This window comes from Corvus hawaiiensis, chromosome 1 (assembly GCF_020740725.1).
Source record: "Corvus hawaiiensis isolate bCorHaw1 chromosome 1, bCorHaw1.pri.cur, whole genome shotgun sequence".
NCBI lineage: Eukaryota > Metazoa > Chordata > Aves > Passeriformes > Corvidae > Corvus > Corvus hawaiiensis.
Genome location: NC_063213.1, coordinates 2,128,157 through 2,145,264, shown reverse-complemented (window position 1 = coordinate 2,145,264; position 17,108 = coordinate 2,128,157). Strand labels below are relative to the sequence as shown.

Genomic DNA, 17,108 nt, shown 5'->3' with positions numbered 1-17,108 from the left:
GTCTGGCATAAAGGACCCAAAGTCTTGCTGACCCACGGCTCTTCTGCAGGCTCCATTTTTAACTCTTTAGGAAGTCTAAGTAGCAAAGGAAATGGTCATTGCTAGAAGACAAAATAGAGGGGCTGGTTGTCAACCCCAGAGCAGTGGAGGAGATTTGTAAAGAGGAGACTGTCTATCTTTTGGTGGTATGTCAAGGCAAAATGTCCTTCGGGAAGAGATGTAGTCAAATTCAGATTTTGGTTTCGTTCTAGAAGTCTCAAAGGGAAATTCTCCAGTCTGGATCATGCAAGAAGCCTGCTTGGATAATGTGACAGTCCCGTCAGGCCGTGAACATGCATTGTGTGCTCTGCTGTGGCATGGAATGAGGCCCTGGAGATCCAGGGATCTCAGATCTCTGCCAGTAACACACAGTTAGTGCTGCCCCTCTCCCCTGCCGAGGGACCTTCAAAGGGATTGTTTGGTGTCCCCTCCTGAAGGACACTCTGCCATGTCTGTAAGGCAGTGTCACCTGCAGGAACATGGCGAGGGAAGATAACAGGAAACTTTTAAGCTTTGTGGTCAGTCTGGGTAAGATGACAGGGAGATCCCATCCCATCTCACCTTGATTGGAGATGGAAGTGCTGGAAGGCAAGACACCCTCCCAGTTTAATAACAAAGCAATCCAGTGGTCTTGAATACTCCCTATTCCATTCCATGCTCACCCTGGTGGCTGCCCAAACAGAAGCTGCACCAGAAAGGACATGGCTTTGCTGGACACAGACGGGATTAACCCCGAGGGACACGAGCAGTGGGTCACTCCACCGCTGTTGTGACTCTCGACATTTGCCTTGGAGCGGGGTCGGCGGCCAACCATTATTTCCGGAATGAATTTATGCCTCCCAGGCCCTGCGTCACCCACCAGGCTCTCATTTGTCCGCTGGGGAATGTGATGCATGTCCTCGGAGGGCACATCCGATGGGTGCAGACACTCGGCAGAGCCACGGGACACGCCCGCCCCGGCTCGGTCCAACCCCCTCGCACGCCCGACGGACACAAAAAGGGCCGGAGCGGCTTCCCAAGGCTGCACACGAGTGTTAAAGTCTAATAAACAAGCCCTGCCGGCCAAAGCTGAAAGAATTGGAGCCCTCCCCAACAAAGCATTTAATCCAGTTTGGCATAACCTTTGACATTATTAGGGATCGCAGTGACCCTAATCCAATCAGATTGATTAACTAAAGCGGAGACCCCATAAGCTGACCCCCCTCTGGCCTCTGCTATTTAGTCCTGACCAAACAGTGGGAGAGACGTGCCGTATTTACACCACAATGGGTCGGCGCTGAGAACCTGTTTCATTACAGAGAGACTTAAACTCCCATTACTCCATCAATGTATCATTCTTCAATAGTTCATTAAAAGCTGCTCCTCCACAATAACTATTAACCATTTCTCAGCCCAGCTGGCAGGTTTAAGGCCCCGGCTAGTCTTTAGCAGAAGGAGGTAGGAATGAGTGAAAGAAATAGATAGACAAGGGCTCCCTTTTTAAATTTAAACGAACTGCGGGCTTAAATAGTTGGAGGTAATTTACTTTTATTGAATGGGGGCAGGAGAGAGAGGAAACTTTTATTTTGACTTAATTATGTGCTGAGGTCCTTTAAAGAGACAGGGCCATGATAAGCTTTTATTGTATTCTCTTGAGATTGGTTCATATTTCTGCCCAGAGGAGTTTCAAAAAGAGCTCACGCGGCATTGAGAGACTCTAAACTCACAACTTAAGCATGAACAGCCTCTTCAGCCCACAAAAGCTGAAATTAATGCAAAAGGCACAATTCCCAATGCACGGAATTCAGCTGGAGATGGAAAATGCCAGTCAGGTTGCACTGTTCACTTCCTGCTCTCAGTGATGGGGTGTCCTTGTCCTACATCCTCCCAAGTTTTATCCCGCGTATCTTTAGAGGCAGCTCAGGAATCTTCCCTTCTCCTCGGTAAACTGAAAGATGCAACAGCTGCCTTAAAAACTGCCAGACCTCTCAGGTGAGTGGCTGAGCAGGAGCTGTGGCTCAGGTGGTCATTTCAGGTCATGTGGCCGTGGCCATGTTTTTCTCCACTTTATACAATACAGGCGAAGAAACAAACAACAATATTTTTCCTTTAGATATTGCTGTTGGAAAAATTCAAGTGAGAGGTTCTTTCTACTGTCCAGCAGTTGAGATTTGAATTTCTCTGAGACTAGAAATGAGCTGTAATGCCTTTATATTAGAAATGATTTTCTAATCCTAAACAGATTAGGTTTAGGTAGAGAGAAAGAGATGAGGCTTACTTTTTTGCCCATACAGGAATCCTGGTTTTTTGCATTCCAAGTAGTCTACACTGACCAAAACTCCCATTTCCTAGGGATTTTCAAGGAAAATCCAGCAGTGGCACTGTCTGAAAGTTTCTCCAGGAAGCTGCACAGCTGGCCATACACTCCCAAGACCACAGAGGAGGAGAAAAGCCCTGTTCCACAGCCTTGACCTTAAAACTCATCTCATTCCAACCCTCCTGCCATGGGCAGGGACACATTCCACTTTCCCAGGTTGCTCCAAGCCCATCCAGCCTGGCCTTGGACACTCCCAGGGAGGGGGAGTTCAGACCTCTCCCGAAGTTGAATAGGGAAGGTTTATTCCACAACCAAGGACCTGCAAACCTGCGTAGTCCAATAGGGTGGGATGGGGGATTTCTGCTCTTCCTCTGCCCTGGGTGACACACAAAGAGCAAGAGGGATTTCGGGTTAGGCCTGTCAAGTGTAGCCTTCAATAGCAGCAGGTCAGGATCCCCTGGACATCGCCATTCCCTGGTGGCTGAGCTCATCAATGCCATTCCTGTCTGATGTGTGTTTCTTTAGGAATCCCAGAACCGTTAGGGTTGGAAGGGACCTCTGGAGATTAAGCCTGGCTAAAAAAAACCGCACATAAATACAGTCTTAGCTGAAACACGTGGGATCTTTTTCCACAAGAAGGCTGATGGGGAAAAAGAGTCTGGTTTTAGATGAGATATCAGAACATGGCTCTTAACAGGACCGGAGCCTGGTGACAGTTTGGCACTGCTGAATCACAGCTCAAGCCTAGCCCTGAATGAGCAATGAGGTACCACAGCAGCAAGGGCAGCGCAGACTGCGAGGCAGCCTCAGTGAGAGTTGGGCCTGGAAAGGATTTCCTGAAGGCATTAAAATCGGTCCTTTTCATCAAAAGGAGTGCAGATAGTCTGCGAGGCAAAGGGAAGATGCTTTAGGAGCTGCTCTGGTTTGTGCTGAGGGAGGACGGGGTCTCCACTGACTCACATGAGAGCTGCACTCAGATCCTGGGTGACTTAAAATCCAAGCTGCAAAACAGATTTTTGCTTCCTTGCTTTCCGTCTCTCCTTTTCCCCTTCTCTCTTTCTGGGTAGGAGCTCAAGTATGTTCCTACCCTGGGGGATCTGCCGCACAAGAATGCGACTGAGCTGTTTTTTTTTTCTCCCCCCCTCCTGCTGTAGGTGAAGCAAAACTGAAGGGTGGTTTGATTCTCCCTCAAGGAACAACATTCTTCAGTTATGAAATCGTCCCAGTCTCCTCTCCCTCCCTGAGCCCGGCTACCGAAAGCCTCCAGTCTGGAGCAGAGACAGACCCCTCGTGCAGCACCGCTGTGAGATAAGAGAGTTTGGCAGATTGTGGGATCGGGGTTCCTTCGGTCAGCAGGGAGGTGAGGAGCAGTTTATCCACAAGGATTATTGCTACAGGAGATGTGGGGTGTCTCATCCCAGACTGCCTGGGAGCACGGTGCCTGGAGAGGTCATGGACTCCCCATCCCTGGAAGTCCTCAAGGCCAGGTTGGATGGGGCTTGGAGCAATCTGCTCTGGTGGAAGAAAATGCCCAAATCTCTTCTGAGTATGCAGCAGGGGAGAAAGTAAAAGAAAAAAACCCAGATGGGAAGCACTGCAGAACACACCCCAAAGTGGGTATAGATCAGTTCTATACACCAGATTCCCTGCAACTGAAGGGAGGGAAGGGAGGGAGGCAGGAAGGCAAGGAGGAAGGCAAGGAGGAAGGCAGGAAGGAAGGCAGGAAGGAAGGCAGGAAGGAAGGAAGGAAGGAAGGAAGGAAGGAAGGAAGGAAGGAAGGAAGCTTTGTGCTAAAGGGAAAGGCAAATCTTATCCCAGACTTAGTGAGACCAGCAGGACCAGGCTGGACTTTAAAAGACACACAACAAGGGCAAAGAAGGATAAAGGAGTTCTCACAGGCTAAAATAGGCTCCTACCTTTACAAGGGAAAAGACCAGATACTCAGGTTTCGCTGAGGGCTTAAATCTCACAGGATTCAACATCTTAGGGCAAAACATTTCTAGGAGTTCCCACATTTATAAAATTTCTAACATTTCTAAGAGTTCCCACTTCTATCAAGGGGTTCAGAAACAGTTGCCTGGATTTGAACGCTGTCCTATTTGCTGTGTTCATAACCAAGGAAAGCAGAACCATTAATTGATGGTGATTTCCCCAGGCCTTTGATCTTCATTGTATTTCATAACACTATCAAAACTGATGTTATCTGGTAAGTCCAGTCCCTAGGAACCATCCCCAACAGCCCATCATTTCCCCTCTGCTATCATCTAGAGAGCTGAAATCACAGCACGGGGTCAGAAAAGGAGCCAGGTCCAGCTTGACCACTGCCAACACAATAATCCTCTGTGTTCCTTCCCAGGGGTGTAGGATCATGGGATATTCATGCTGAAAGGGACTCGGGGAGGTCTCTAGTCCAACCTCCTGCTCCAAGCTGGAACTGAGATAACCCCACTCCTTTATCACGCTCAAGTCCTGCTTCCTGCAGGACATTTTACAGGACGTTTTTTCCCAAGGGAACGAGTTTGCAGGAGTTTTCCCAAGATCTCTGCTTCCACTCCACCATGGACATTGGTCTTCCCAAACCCATAGCTCCTCACTCACCTTTATCCAGCACGGGCCCAAAGATGGCTAAGCTGTCATTGACGGTGGTGCAGTTCCACCTTCTCCCTCGAAACTGGTGTTGGCATTCCTGGATCCCAATCTTTACACCTTCTGCCACGCTGGGCATGATCTCCACATAGTTCCGACAGAAGCGCAGCTGCTTGGGCACCAGGCCCGGGATGCTCCCGCACAGGATAGGCTGAGTCCCCAGGGAGGAATACTGGTGACCGATTGCCAAGGACCTGGGCAAAATAAAAACAGGGAAAAAGAGATGCTGTCAGGCTGGATTGCACCTTTGTGCTTGGTTCACAAGAACAGGGACAGAAAATCAACATCTTCAGTTCCTCTGCATTTCGCTCACCAGAAAACATCATTTTCACTGTCATCCCTCCCCAAAACAACACCACCTCTCTCCTGAAGTTCCGTACAGGCCCAGAAAGGCAAGAAACTCTGGTTTAAATATCTTCCTTCCCTTTTCTTTATCCTCCCAAGGCCTTAATCCATCATTGTGCTGCTTCCTCCCAAAGATAATTTCCTTTGCAGCCAGGGGGTCAAACATGTGTTTCTTTGGACACTTCTACAAGATGTTTTGTAGGAAATTTTAGCAGCTGAGGAAACCTCATCAAAAGCACTTGCAGAGCCACCCAATGTAGTAACTCCAGCAGTAGAAGCCATCAAGCTCTTTGGAAGGGCAACACCAAGAATTTGGGAAGGGGAACAGCATCATTCCATGGTGCTTTGGTTAAAGTGAGGGGAGTGAAATTAAAGCCCAACCAAACCAACAACCAAAAAACCATCCTAATTAAACTTGAGTGCAAATTCTGTGCTCAGTCCAGTGGAAGTCTCGAAAGGAGTGTCCATGAACCTTTATGTTGGTGAAGCCTTGGAGACAAACAAGTCAGCTCTGCAGGGAGATCAGGAGATATGCAGCTAATTAGATATATTTTTAAAGTGTTTTTACTGGTGCTTCTAATAATAACCTTGATTACTAAAACTGAAGGGATTTTTAGAGCATAATTTCCTTTTCTTCTAATTAAATCTCTTGATTGTCTTTTCTGCCCTGAATTAATGACAAAGAGGAACCTGCCTAGGCATTGTGTATTTCTGTTTACATTCATTTTTGCTGTGTGGTTTTCATTTGGGAACAGCCTGGTGTGTTTGAATTACCAACAGGGCCGTCAGGGAATAAAGCCTTCACTCTCTTTTGCTCTGACTTAAAAAATAACACAAGAATTCTGTGGTTGCTCAAGAAGGTTCCAGCAGAAAATTAGCTTGACTTTAGCAGGTCTCTAGGCTGGGATAAAAATTATTTTAAAGTGACTGTCTCTGTTTGAAAGAGAAGGGTCCTTGCAGCCAGTTAACTCCCTTCCTGGAGGGGACCTGGCCAAGAGGGTACAGAAGTGAAAAGGAGGTGGACATTCACGTGGTCAGGAGCCACATTTCAAGGGCTTTCCTAACTGCAGACTAAGCTTTACAAATCCATCCTTTCCAGGCAAATGGGACATAAGAACATTCATTTCTGGATCCCAAATGGCTCCAGGTAGGAGTTCAGAACCAGGATAACCAGCCCAGACAACAATGTGCCCGTCAGTAAATGAACTTTAGATGGACTAGGTGGAAGGTGTGTGGAAAAGCAAAGGATTTCCAGCTGATTTCCTTAACTTAGGTGACTCTTTCCACCTCTGCTGAACTTCTGGGAGACGATCAATCTCAACATTATGGGACAATTCATCCTACTCCAGGGAGGGAAGCTGAAACAAATGGAATGAACTGTCCTCCAGAAGTGCCCCCCTTTTTCCGTTGCGTTAAAAGGGAGGAAGGCAGCTCTCCCCGACCCGAAATTGTGTCCGTGTCACCCACGTTCCAGTGCTTGTGACGGGGTGTCTCCAGCTGATCTGCTCACCCCAGGCTGCCTTTGTAATCAGTCAGTGGAGAGAAGCAGACACTTCCACGCCACGACTCCCCTGCCCAGTTTAGGTGTGTGCTTTGGGCTGGGGTGAATCATGGCCTTGCCCCCACCGGCTGTGCTGGTGGGACTGTCAAACCCCCCTGGGTGACTGGTGGAGTGGGGCATGTCTGCACCGTGGAACCTCCAGGTGAATCATGCCGTGATCCCTGACAATGAGGATAGATAAGTTCCTTGAAGCAGTCCCAGCCAGGGAAGTTCAGCCCTGTGTTGAAGGCCATGCAGAGAGCTCAGCTGGAGGAAGGAGACAAGTTCCTGCAAGAGCCTGGAGGGACCCACAGGAGAAAACCAAGGAAAGGACCTGTTTAACTCATTTTCCTTATCTCTGTGGCTAGATATGGGGTTTTTTGAGCTCTTGATTAATTCAGCACACGCAACTGGCAGAAAACCGTCCGTGAAATGGAGCCCATGCCAAGTGTACATTTTTGTTTCACTGTTAAGTATTATACAAAACACTGGACCACAATTTCTGGACTAAAGACACCTTCTAAAACACTGTTTCAGGCTTCAGAGGATCTGCTGAGTGTGTTGCCACTGTGGCCTTGTTGGGAATGCCACATATCCAAATGCTAATCCATTGATCCCCCCCAAAACTGGGACTTAGGAGGTATTCACAGCTTTAGGATCGGGAGGTAGGTGGTCCTGTCTCTGTAAACCATGCGCAGAGATGCCTTCACTGAAGTCTCCAGGGAAGAACATGAATTTAGTTGCTCCTACTCATCCTCCAGCCATTGACTACAAAGAGTCCAAAATGTGGATGCTTTCCAGAGTCTGAAGTTAACTTTGGTGGGAACATTTGTTTCCACGTCAACTGCAGTCACCAACATCCTTCCCAAAGCTTTCCAAAATCTCTTACCCAGCTCCCAACAAAGATAAAGCATCCACTAAGTCACCATCAACTTGTTGCAGGCTCCATCCACCATGTTGTGAAGCCAGGAGGACTGTTTTGAGCTGTTTCAGTAGGACCCTGATGAAATTTAGGATTCTGGCCTCATAAACTTTAATCATATGAGCAGCCAAACTCAAACCCTGTCTCTGGGGTTTTTTTTGGTGGTTACTACAGTGGTAGACTGAAAATACCAGTCATAGGAAGAGGAGTTTATAGGTTGGTGCCCTCAACTATTTGTTTCCGTTGCTGGGAAGATCGTCTAAGATTAAAAAAGAATAAAAACATGTAGAAATACCTCTAATTGCTTTTTCACACTGCTCCCTGCTCAATATAGCAGGGAAACAGTCACACCTCGCTTTGATCTGCGGTGCAGTCTGGGAAGTTTAATCTGCAAAAGACAATCTCCAGCAAGAGCCTTATTCTCAAGGTGTCATCAGGCCCCAAGACAGTGCAACGCAAATTTGGCATTTCATGAGGCAGAGTGGAGTCACTTGACTTTCAGCTGAAGGTGCAGGGTGGAATCTCAAAACATCTCTCCATGAGCAGTGGCTCTGCTGTTAAGTAGAGCTGATCACAGTCCTCCTGGCTCACTCGCAGCCTCTCGAGTGTGATAACATCTCCCCGAGCACCCTCTTTTGGTTTCTACTTTGCTTCCAGGTGTAAACACTTTCTCCCTCTCTAAAGTCAATTCATCTTTAGGAGAACCCAGTTCTTTCAGCTCCCTGTCACTATTATTGATCATCAGGTGGGAACCTCATGAACCTTCCAACCTTCTCCTCCACCCAGAAAAACCCAACAACAACCCAACAACCAAACCTTTAGAAAAGACTGGGAAAGTCTATAAAGATCAGAATCTCATTTCAGTGTTGCTCAACTCTCTAGTAGCTCCTATCATTCATTTTTTCTCACTGTTTCCAGAGATCAAACCTGGCATTTGCATTTTTCCACTCTCCTGAGTTCTCCTCCTAAACAATCTCCTTCGTGTGGGTAATTTTGAAAATGTGGCGTCGAGAAATGGGCCGAGTGTCATCTACTGTGGTCTAACCAGGCACCACCTCCAAATTCCTTAAGCACCAACACTTCCTGGATGCACTGACCCCAACCTCTCCTTTTCCACTGGAGAACTCCTGAAGCTCTCCATTTTACAAACACACTCATGCCCAGAACAGGCGCTGCTCAAGTCTGAGCCAAGCGAAAGGGTCAGAGTTGTACTTTTCCAACCAATCAGGCTTTCCTTCCCATTAGCACAGGAGGAGCCATGAAAACACTGCTCTGTATGTCCACAGCCAAAGTTCTTGGCTTATCTTTAAGCCTTGCATGCCCTGAAGTGTTTAATTCAACCTCCAGTGAGCATTTTTCTTTGCCAACACACCTAGAGAGCTCTTCATTTCCCTTATCTCGATCTATCTGCTCCTTCAGCAGAGCCGTTGTAAATAAGTACCTGGCCACCTTCTTAATAAATTACATGTACCCTCCCTCTTGGAATGGACACCCCAGCCAGGTTAGGAGGGAGAAATATGCAGGAAATACCTGCTCAGAGCTTTTTTCAGAAAAAGAGAAGGCTTCAGCTCTGGATGACCTCGCTGTACAGCACCAATCTACTGACTTTTCAAGGTCACCACCTTCTCAGCGTGTCAAAAGTCCTTGACACATCAGGAGCAGCATGTGGAGACTCCTACACCTGCTGGCTTCTCCCTGATTTTGGTCATTCCTGAGCTTTGTAGGAGCTCTGCTTTGCTATTCATCTTGGAGAGGCCTTTTGAGGGCTTCCTCCAGGGACATCCTTCCGGAGTCCCTGACACAGGGAAAACAGCTGCATTTATTAATGCTGAACATCAACGGTGCAACTTGTCAAATGACCCAGGGTAAGACCCTGAGTGCACTTAAATCCCACCAAATATTGAGAACTGAGCAACAGCAGTGATTTTGCTGCTCTTGTCTGCCCAGTCCTAGTGAAGAAGTTAAATCAAAGGATGCCCGCCTGCTCATAACAGAGGGGATTTATGTTCCCTTGTAGATGACTGAAGTGCTTCTCCCTTTGCAAGGAACCCCCTAAAAGCAAGTTAACCTCCTCCAAATCCTTTCTTATAACCCATCCAGCTTTCCAGAGGTTCAGCTCAGCCCCTGTTCCTTTCTCACTCATTTTGGCTGCCTCTCTGTGGTGCCACATCCCTTGGAAGATGAATCTCAGCCACATCATGAAAGCGGGGACAAATTGTGTAAAGCAGTTTATCTAAAAAGATGCATTTTCACAACACATCTTTGATATGATGATCCCAAAATATTGAAATTGAGAAGGCAGCTGGACATGTGTCCATAGGTTCTGAAAAGCTGTAAGGAAAACCCTCAAGCGTTGTCCCACATCTACTGGCACCAGAAGGGCTCACAGGGAAGCAGGTGATGAGTGGGCAGCCCCTACTCCATCCTACAACCTCCCAGATAGACCCTCTCTGGTCTCCCACCATAATCCTTCAAGCTGACCAGCATGAAATCCATGTATCTGAGGCTGCCTAAAAACACTTTTTGTGCAGAAATGAGCAGCGGGAAGGCTGTGGAGGTTCCAAAAATGGAGGCTGCCATGAATGGCCAATGGCACCGAATGTCAAGACGCTCCTGGGGTAGGATCTGTTAAGTCAGCCATGATCAGTTCCCATAAACCCTCATTGCACAGAGCTGACACAAGACAGATGAAGTGTGGTGTCCATCTAACATGGACAACTGGAAGCTGGGAAGAATATCCCAGAGGTAGAGACCAGGAACAGGAGATGGAGTTGAACCTCCTGGGTCTTTTCCACTCTGGACACGCAAATGTCCACAAGACTCTTGTGTAGAGACACGGGAAGGACAAGGACCTGCTGGAACGAGCTCAAAGAAGGGCCATGAAGTTGATTAGAGGGATGGAGCATTGTTCCTAGAAGGAAAGGCTGAGAGAATTTGGTTTATTCAGCTTGGAAAAGAGAAGACTTCAGAGTGACCTCATCATGGCCTTCCAGGACCTGAAGGGAGCCACAAGAAAGACTGAGACAGACTACTTACAAGGGCCTGGAGAGACAGGACAAGGGGGAAGAGCTTCAAACTGCCAGAGGGCAGGGATAGATGGGATATTGGGAAAAAATTGTTCTTTATGAGGGTGGCGAGGCACTGGCACAGGTCGACCAGAGAAGCTGTGGCTGCCCCTGTATCCCTGGAAGTGTCCAAGGCCAGGCTGGACAGAGCTTGGAGCAGGCTGGGATTGTTGGAAGGTGTCCCTGCCCATGGCACGGGGTGGGACTGGATGATCCTTAAGGTCCCTCCAACCCAGGACATTCTATGTTTTATGATTCTATGGTTTGAACCACCAGCCCAGGGACCAGGTGGGTGGGCAGGCAGAAGAAACTTACTAATTCTACATTCATTGAATGGCCTTATTTTTCACAACCCTCCCCCCCCCCCCCCCAATATTCAATATACAATCATATGCTGTGATTATTTCTCTGTTTTACAATGAAAACAAAATCTAGAGGAATTTTAGAATGAAAAGAAAGGAAGTGGAACTTGTCACACTCCATTATTTTAAATGGAAAAGGAAATCATTCTGCTCATTAACGTCCCTCCTGCATGGAAGTGATTTTCTTCTATGACATTAAAACTATCCCAAACCCAAGCAGCTACAGAATGTGGACAGTCACGAAAATTTTAATTGATGTTTTAGTTGAAAACTTGGAAACCACCTTAACACAGATCAGCAAAATGATAGGTTTGGCTCTAGAAGGTATGAATCAAGTAACTGATTCTGATAAAAGATATTTTTTCAGTTTGGGGGTTGGGTTTTTTTGTTTTGTATGAACCAGAAACAATCAAGCTTAGGCCTAAGCAGTCTAATTACAGAAGTGTCATATTTTACTTCAAAAATTCTGAGTGCCTGCAACATGGATTGCAGTAGGGTCTTCAACATTTGGCTCTGGGCATCTCGCTATCATGACTAAGGCATTCCAAAGAGGTTCACAAAAAGAAATCTAAGCCTGTTAGACAGCTCAAATTCACTGTGCAGGTGTCTGTCCTTCCAGTTTTTTTTTTCTTCCAGCCTGGAAAGGAAAAAGGCTGCAACCTACTGGATTAACTGTTTTTGTTGGGTACCTCTTTGTTCATCTCGAACATTATAGCACGAGGGCTATATTTAAATCCTTTTTTCTCCTCTAACCCTGAAAGTATGCACATAATTTTGTGGCCGAGTCCAATCCTGCAAACACGCGGGCACGGAGGTGACTTTTCTCCCATAATAATTCCCTCACCCTTGCCCTGTATTAATAACAACGATGGTGATGGTGATGATGCAGCAGCATTGTGCTTCTCCAGCAGCTTTCATCAGAGGATCTCTGAGCGTGGGACTCACCTCACCCGACTTTGACCATTTAGAAGTTTGGAATCTCGGCCAAGCTCGCTGTCTACCGGAGTCCGTGGAGCAAGATCAGCACCTCCAGAGGGCAACTCAGCCCATCCTGAGAGAGATGCCTCAGATAGGTGGGCTGAATCACCAGAGATGCCCAGGAGGCAGCACCGGCTGTGCAAAAACGAGGAGCATAAACTGGACACCTTTTTATACAATCTAAAAGTAGGAACTGGGAATTTCACCCCTTTTTCACCGAATCTCAGAAGTCCTTGGAGAGCTGGAAGAGGAGGCCAAGAAAAGTCTTTGCTGTCTCTAACGTGGACTATGGCAGCTTATTTCGAGTAGTTTGAGGCTGGATTTGAAAAATAAGAAACTCAATGGAAGCTTCAAGTAGGTGCTAAGAAAGCAAAATTCCCTGAGCTGAGGTTTGGCCGGGACAGCGAATTCCCACAGGAACTAAGGCACACCACAACACTCAGCACCTTCCACTCTAAGTGCAAGAGATGTTGCTTTGACTTTGTCTTCCCTTAGGATCTACAGAACAGAAGAGGAGAGTATACAAGTATTAACAACCCGTTCCTTGGAAAAAAGTCTTTGGAACTCTTTAATTACCCAGGGCAATTAACTCCTTTGCTACACATGTCATCTGAAAAACAACCCAGCCAGTGGAATAATGGCCCCTCAAACCACGTTTTCAAGCCTGGATCCAGGTCCCAGTGACCGTGGTGGTGCTTCCATACCACATCCTACATCCAGTGCGTCTCCCTGGAGGTCTTCCTAGTTGAGATCTGCCTCCATCCAGCTGCATTTATCTCATAAAATGTGCCAGGATGGCAGTGCAGGGCTTTAGAGATGTGTAAGCCTTAACATTTTAATCTGCCACCTACACTGCAGTTTATGAGTGCTGTAAATCTCATGGTTATAATGAACTCATCTAATGATATTGCTGATGGATAAATTTACCTGGGACGAGGAACAACAGTTACTTGCAAATGAAAGGGGAGTAATTTAAAGTTTCACGTAAACACCTTTGCTGCCTTCCTTCTGACTTCTCCCAGCCTAACCCCTCTCAGGGTTTCATGACAAATGGAAAGAATGTGTGTTTGTGAGGCAACGACTGGCTGGCCTGGAAAAGAACCTGCCTCCTTTCTCCCCAGCACAATGCTTATATAACTTGGGCACTGGAATGAAGTTTTAGGTGAAAATAGCTGTAATTTTCTGGGTCAGGTGTGCTGAATTAGGGGAACGGAGGGAAGGGATAAAGCAACGTATTAGGCAATAAAAAATGCCTACACAGTGCAAAGATATTTAGACTCCTACTCTGAATTTCAGTAATAATTAGGACTGTGGCTAGTCCTAATGCTCCTAGTTCTCCCCCAACCCTAAAGCATCCCAACTTGAACCTTTTTTAAATGATCAGCAATATAAAGTACATATTGTGGTTTCAAACCTCTCGTTAAGGCTCATCCCCCTGCGCTGAGGTCTGGTCTGGGCTATGTCAGTGCTAAATACCTCGGAGGACTGGGCTCAAAGACCTCAGATCCCTGCAAAGATTGGATTTGGACTTCTAAATTGCTTAAGTGCTTAAGTGCTTGGGGGAATTTTATCCTGAAACTCCTCCGTGATGAAGCCAGTTTTGAAATGAGAACCACGGATGGAAAGTGCCATCATTTTGGGGGTTAGGTGAGAACAGCAGGATTTTCACTGTCCACTGCTCTAATGAAGCAAATTACTCCCATTTCTCCCCCTCTCCTTCAAGAAGGTGCTGTGAATACACACGGGGTTGTGCCAAACACGCACAGCCCCTCAGTTGTGCGCACACGCACACACACACAGAGGTCTGCGAGTTCCTCCTCTGGCTTTCACTGAGTCATCAGGCTCACCAAATGTGTGAACTCACGCTATAATGTTCTCCCAGAAAAATAACAAATTGATTTCATTTTTACAGGCTACAGCATGCTATATAATTGGAGACACTGCCTTGTCAACTCAGACCGGTCTGACCCGACCAGAGACATTGCTTACAGCTGTTTACGGAGCCATAAAGTTTCCTCCTCTTTGTTTTTCCTTCCTTTTGCACTCTCTCTCTCTCTTTTTTTTTTTTCTTTTCCCTCTAATGAATCCTACAACTACTTTTTGTTCTGGCCATAAAATACTCTTGCCTTGATTTAGAGAAGCACTTCAGCCAGTGCTTCAGGTTAACACTGGAATCAATGGGGCTTGAGCACATATTTAAAACTGAGCATGTGTTTAAGGACTTTTATTGCACCCAGGCAGTCAATAAGGAACTTGTTGTCACACTTGCATGTGCTTTTTTTTTTTTTTTTTTTTTGATTATCGATACCAAATTAGAAGTTTGGATTGGGCAACCTCAGGGATTGTTTCCTTTGCAGACCCACAGCACAGCTCCAGTTGCATCAGGAATTTTGCCATTTCTCATTGTCGCTGTGTCCAAATCTTAAACATCTGAGGAAGGGCAAACTCCTCCACTACTTTATCAACTCTACTGAAACTGCCACTTAGGACTGGGCACAATTTTTTTACATTACAAAAAAACCCACCCTGAAATCTTCTGAGTTTGTCACATTTGCCAAGCACTCAGAATAATCTTAATTTTTCTGACCGAGGTAAAAATAACAGTTTTATGGAGGGTGGATTTGCAAGAAATTTTCCTCCATGTAAAAATCTTTTATATTTATCTTAAAATACTCAGAACCTCAAAAGTGAAGTGAAATGTTTTGATTTTTGTGGCAAAAAAGGATTTCTGATCACATGCCTGATTTTGCTGCCATGAAAAAAGTTGCTTCACTTTGAACTAATGAACTGAGAAAAAAAATCCCAAACCCAAAAGGGCTTTTCATCTACTTGCACTATCCATCAAAATACCTTCTAAGTACTCTGCAATAAATTATGGTTGTGCTTCCTTTCATATCATTCATTCATCATGGAATCTGCTCCTCCTTTGGTCTGAAATGTCACAATTCTCCTCTCTTTCAAGGCCTCTCAACAACTTGAGGACTGATCCATAGGGAATCAGCTGTTCCAGAGTCACAGATAGATATAAACACATCTTATACCCTCTTTGAGGACCATTTCTGTCACAGAGTGGACTGAGGGGAGTATTTGTCTGATCTTGGTCCTACCATATGGGAAAGGAACGTGAGAGCAGCTCGGGAAAGACAAACTTTCCTCCAAAAATACATTTCAGGTCTGTATTTCAGCTTTTAGAAAAATGTGGAAAGCAGCAGAAGGCAAAGAGCTCCTCATCCTCTCCTTCCCTTTCTTTGGGAAGTGCTGCAGCAAAAGTTGACCTGGTATTAGACAACAAAAAATCCACACCGAGGAAAATCCACATGAACAACAACACCAGAGCCCAAAGGGAAAACAACTCCTAAAACAGCACCAGGACTGCCATGAGACCAAAGCTCAAACTTTTGCTGATTATACAACAATTTTTTTCTCAAATGAAAGTGCAATTTCTGCTGCAACAGAACAACTGGATTTTTTTTTTTTTTTTTGCAAAGAAACTGCTTTGCATGGGAAAAAATCCTCATGGCTCCTTGACATGTTTCAGCTAGATCTCAGTAAAATTAAGGAGGTACAGACTGATGAGTCGCTCAGAGGTACAGGAAAAATGCCAGTGGATGTCCTGGCATTTGTATACACCTTGAGAGAGAGAGAAATTCAGAGATCATCTCTCACAACAGAAAGAATAACAACTGCAATAAAACCTGATGTAGAGAAAGAAGGCAAAGGTTTCATTTGCTTTACAGCACTGACTTTCGCCATTGTCTGTGGATCCCTCCTGTTCACCGAAACGGATGTGCTGCATCTCCCTCAGCCCAAAATTCATTCTGCTGTGAGGGGAACAGGCAGGGAGGTTTCAGCCATAAGGCAGCTTAATTTTCTTGGGCTGCTAAGCAAAATCCCTGCATTTGGCAATCCCTCAGCAGTGACAATGACCTAAAGTTAAGTCAAGGCTTTATAATCTGTTTTGGAGAAAGGAAGCTATATATATATGTTTATAAATATACATTTGTGTATATTTAGATAAGGTGTTACGAAAGAATTCTGTCCTGTGAAGGTGGGGAGGCCTTGGCACAGGGTACCCAGAGAAGCTGTGGCTGCCCCTGGATCCCTGGGAGAGTCCAAGGCCAGGTTGGACAGGGCTTGGAGCAGCCTGGGATGGCGGAAGTTGTCCCTGCCCATGGCAGGGGGTGGAATGGGATGATCTTTGAGATCCCTCCTGACCCAAACCATTCCATGATTTTATGACTCTCAAATAACAGGCTCTCCAAATCTCTTGGGTGAAAAAAGGTGATTTATAGAAAGGTTCTTCCAGTCTTTTGAGTGATCAAGCAACAGACCTGGCCTAAATTCCAGCAATGCAGCCAGAGCATTATGGCACCACATATGCAGCACCAGATAGCACAGAGAAGGACCAAGCTTTCTTCTCCAGGCTCCTCTCCCTAAACCTGCTGGAGTCTGGTGTTCTCACACCAGAAGCTGTGGCTCAAAGAGTTTCTTCTCCAAGTGGTTTGGCAGATGTGGTACCTTGATGTTCCTCAGAGGAACAGAACTGTTCTCCAGGGTGGAAACTTCTCGACTGGTGAGGCAGTGCCTGGATGGAAAACGTCTGGAAGGGGGTCAGGCTGACGAATGGGAAAGAAACGGGGGTGAGAGGAAGAATCACAGAATCATAGAAACACAGAATGGCCTGGGCTGGAAGAGACCTTAAAGACCATCTACTTCCAGCCCCCTGCCATGGGCAGGGACACCTTCCACTGTCCCAGGCTGCTCCAAGCCCCATCCAAGCTGGCCTTGGACACTGCCAGGGATCCAGGGGCAGCCACAGCTTCTCTGGACACCCTGTGCCTGGGCCTCCCCACCCTCACAGGGAACAATTCCTTCCTAATATCTAATCCAGCCCTACTCTCTGGCAGTTTGAAGC

The 17,108-nt window shown here is 46.4% G+C and overlaps 1 protein-coding gene across 2 annotated transcripts in view; it reads right to left on the bottom strand.

Moving 5' to 3' along the window:
* The window catches only part of WNT3A (Wnt family member 3A), a 91,230-nt gene that overhangs the window by 37,426 nt on the left and 36,696 nt on the right, over positions 1-17,108 (bottom strand). For both annotated transcript variants that reach the window (XM_048307806.1, XM_048307896.1), the window contains exon 2: positions 4,934-5,175. In XM_048307806.1, coding sequence (XP_048163763.1) covers positions 4,934-5,175 — 242 coding nt within the window. The remainder of the gene's footprint in view (positions 1-4,933; positions 5,176-17,108) is intronic.